This window comes from Carlito syrichta, unplaced genomic scaffold, assembly GCF_000164805.1.
Source record: "Carlito syrichta isolate Samal-C Ts95f unplaced genomic scaffold, Tarsius_syrichta-2.0.1 Scaffold287328, whole genome shotgun sequence".
Classification (NCBI taxonomy): Eukaryota; Metazoa; Chordata; class Mammalia; order Primates; family Tarsiidae; genus Carlito; species Carlito syrichta.
Genome location: NW_007231424.1, coordinates 5456 through 6873, shown reverse-complemented (window position 1 = coordinate 6873; position 1418 = coordinate 5456). Strand labels below are relative to the sequence as shown.

General features: G+C 49.4%; 1 protein-coding gene across 1 annotated transcript in view; it reads right to left on the bottom strand.

The window, feature by feature from the left end:
* Positions 1 to 1082, bottom strand: part of LOC110595165 (putative protein FAM90A8P) — a 2420-nt gene extending 1338 nt beyond the window's left edge. The window contains exons 1-2 of the mRNA XM_021709806.1: positions 943 to 1082; positions 354 to 462 (exon numbers count right to left, since the gene is read on the bottom strand). Coding sequence (XP_021565481.1) covers positions 354 to 462; positions 943 to 1082 — 249 coding nt within the window. The remainder of the gene's footprint in view (positions 1 to 353; positions 463 to 942) is intronic.
* Positions 1083 to 1418: the final 336 nt, after the last annotated feature.

The following is a 1418-nucleotide window of genomic DNA, read 5'->3' as shown; positions in this document are numbered from 1 at the left end:
AGCATGATGGTTAAGGAGTTTTGATGACCATTTGGGAATATTTATCTGTCATTAATTTGCAAGATCTTATATGTAAGATTCTAGCTTTTGGAGGCTTCTGATTTACAATTTCCGCAAGCCTCCAATAGCAAGTTGAAAACAAGTGTAGATTTTACAAAAACAAAGAAAATGTCAAAATGTCACCTGAGATGTGCACAAACTGGAATCCAGTGGACCTGAAAGGAGGCAGAACTACCTGTCACTGAGAAAACGAGACATGTCTCTTTCTCAGGTCCTCCACACGTGCGGAGCCTGTAATGAAAACATCTGGTTTCCCAGGAGAGCCAGGAGCAGGGAACCAAGGCTACACTCACCCTCAGAAAGCCACAGGATTCCGTCAGTTCCTTGCAATCGTGCAGCTGCCTCTCTGGGGGTTTCCTGGGACATTTCTGGGGTGGCACCTTTCCCTCTTGTTCTTCGTGCCTGCGGAGCAAACAGTGGTAAGTTGATACACCCCAAATTCCTGTCTAAAGCTGCGAGAAACCTGGCCAGACCCAGTTCTATTTAGAGATGGTGATGCAGGGTTTCACATCTCAAGAGCTTTCTAATTCTCTGCCTTCTCTCCTGTCAAATCCTAACTCTAATCCAGGCAGCCCTTCCATTTTTCCACAAAGGACTTTCTGTCGATCATGTATAAAAACCAAAATTGCCCTGGCCCCATCCTTTGGAGATTTTGTGTGTGTGTGTGTGTGTGTGTGTGTGTGGGTGTGTGTGTGTGTGTGTGTGTGTGTGTGTGTGTGAATCTTTTGTAGTCGAGAGAGCTCCTGGGTGGAACTCCTGTCTATTTCTCTCCAGTTTCCCTGTCCTCACCTGGGGGTGAGTGTTCACTTGGTGGGAGGTGGAGACACCCCTTCCTTAGCGGGTAGTGCCCAGGAAGGGGTCACAGCCTCTCACCTCGCTTACCTTAGTCTCTGGTCCTCTCTCTTGTCCTTGTTCATGGGTCCTGGGTTCTGGAGGTCTTGGGGCTTCTTAGGCTCCAGGTTTTCCTTCCCCTTCCTGGAGCCCAAGCTCTGAGGGACCAGGGATCCAGCCCAGGACTCCATGGGGCACCTTCGGCTTCTGGCCGTGTGTCCGAAGGCCCCACAGTCCTTACACTTCACCTAGGGGTGAAAAAGAGTCATCAGTGAACTGGAAATCATCACACGCAGCTTTCAAAGGGCAGTATAGAGACAGATTTCAATTCAGACGCAAATATGGCTCGTAGGGAGGGAACATAGACATGCGGCCCATTCAGTGCTGGGATAGACAAGAGAATTCATTCCCTCCTAAAGCCCGTGGAAGGGACGTGTGCCAGGGAGAAAGGCCCAAGGAGCTCAGGGCGAGGATAAAGAATCAAGTTCAACCTCAGAACGAAACCCAGCTACACATGACGCTGACTG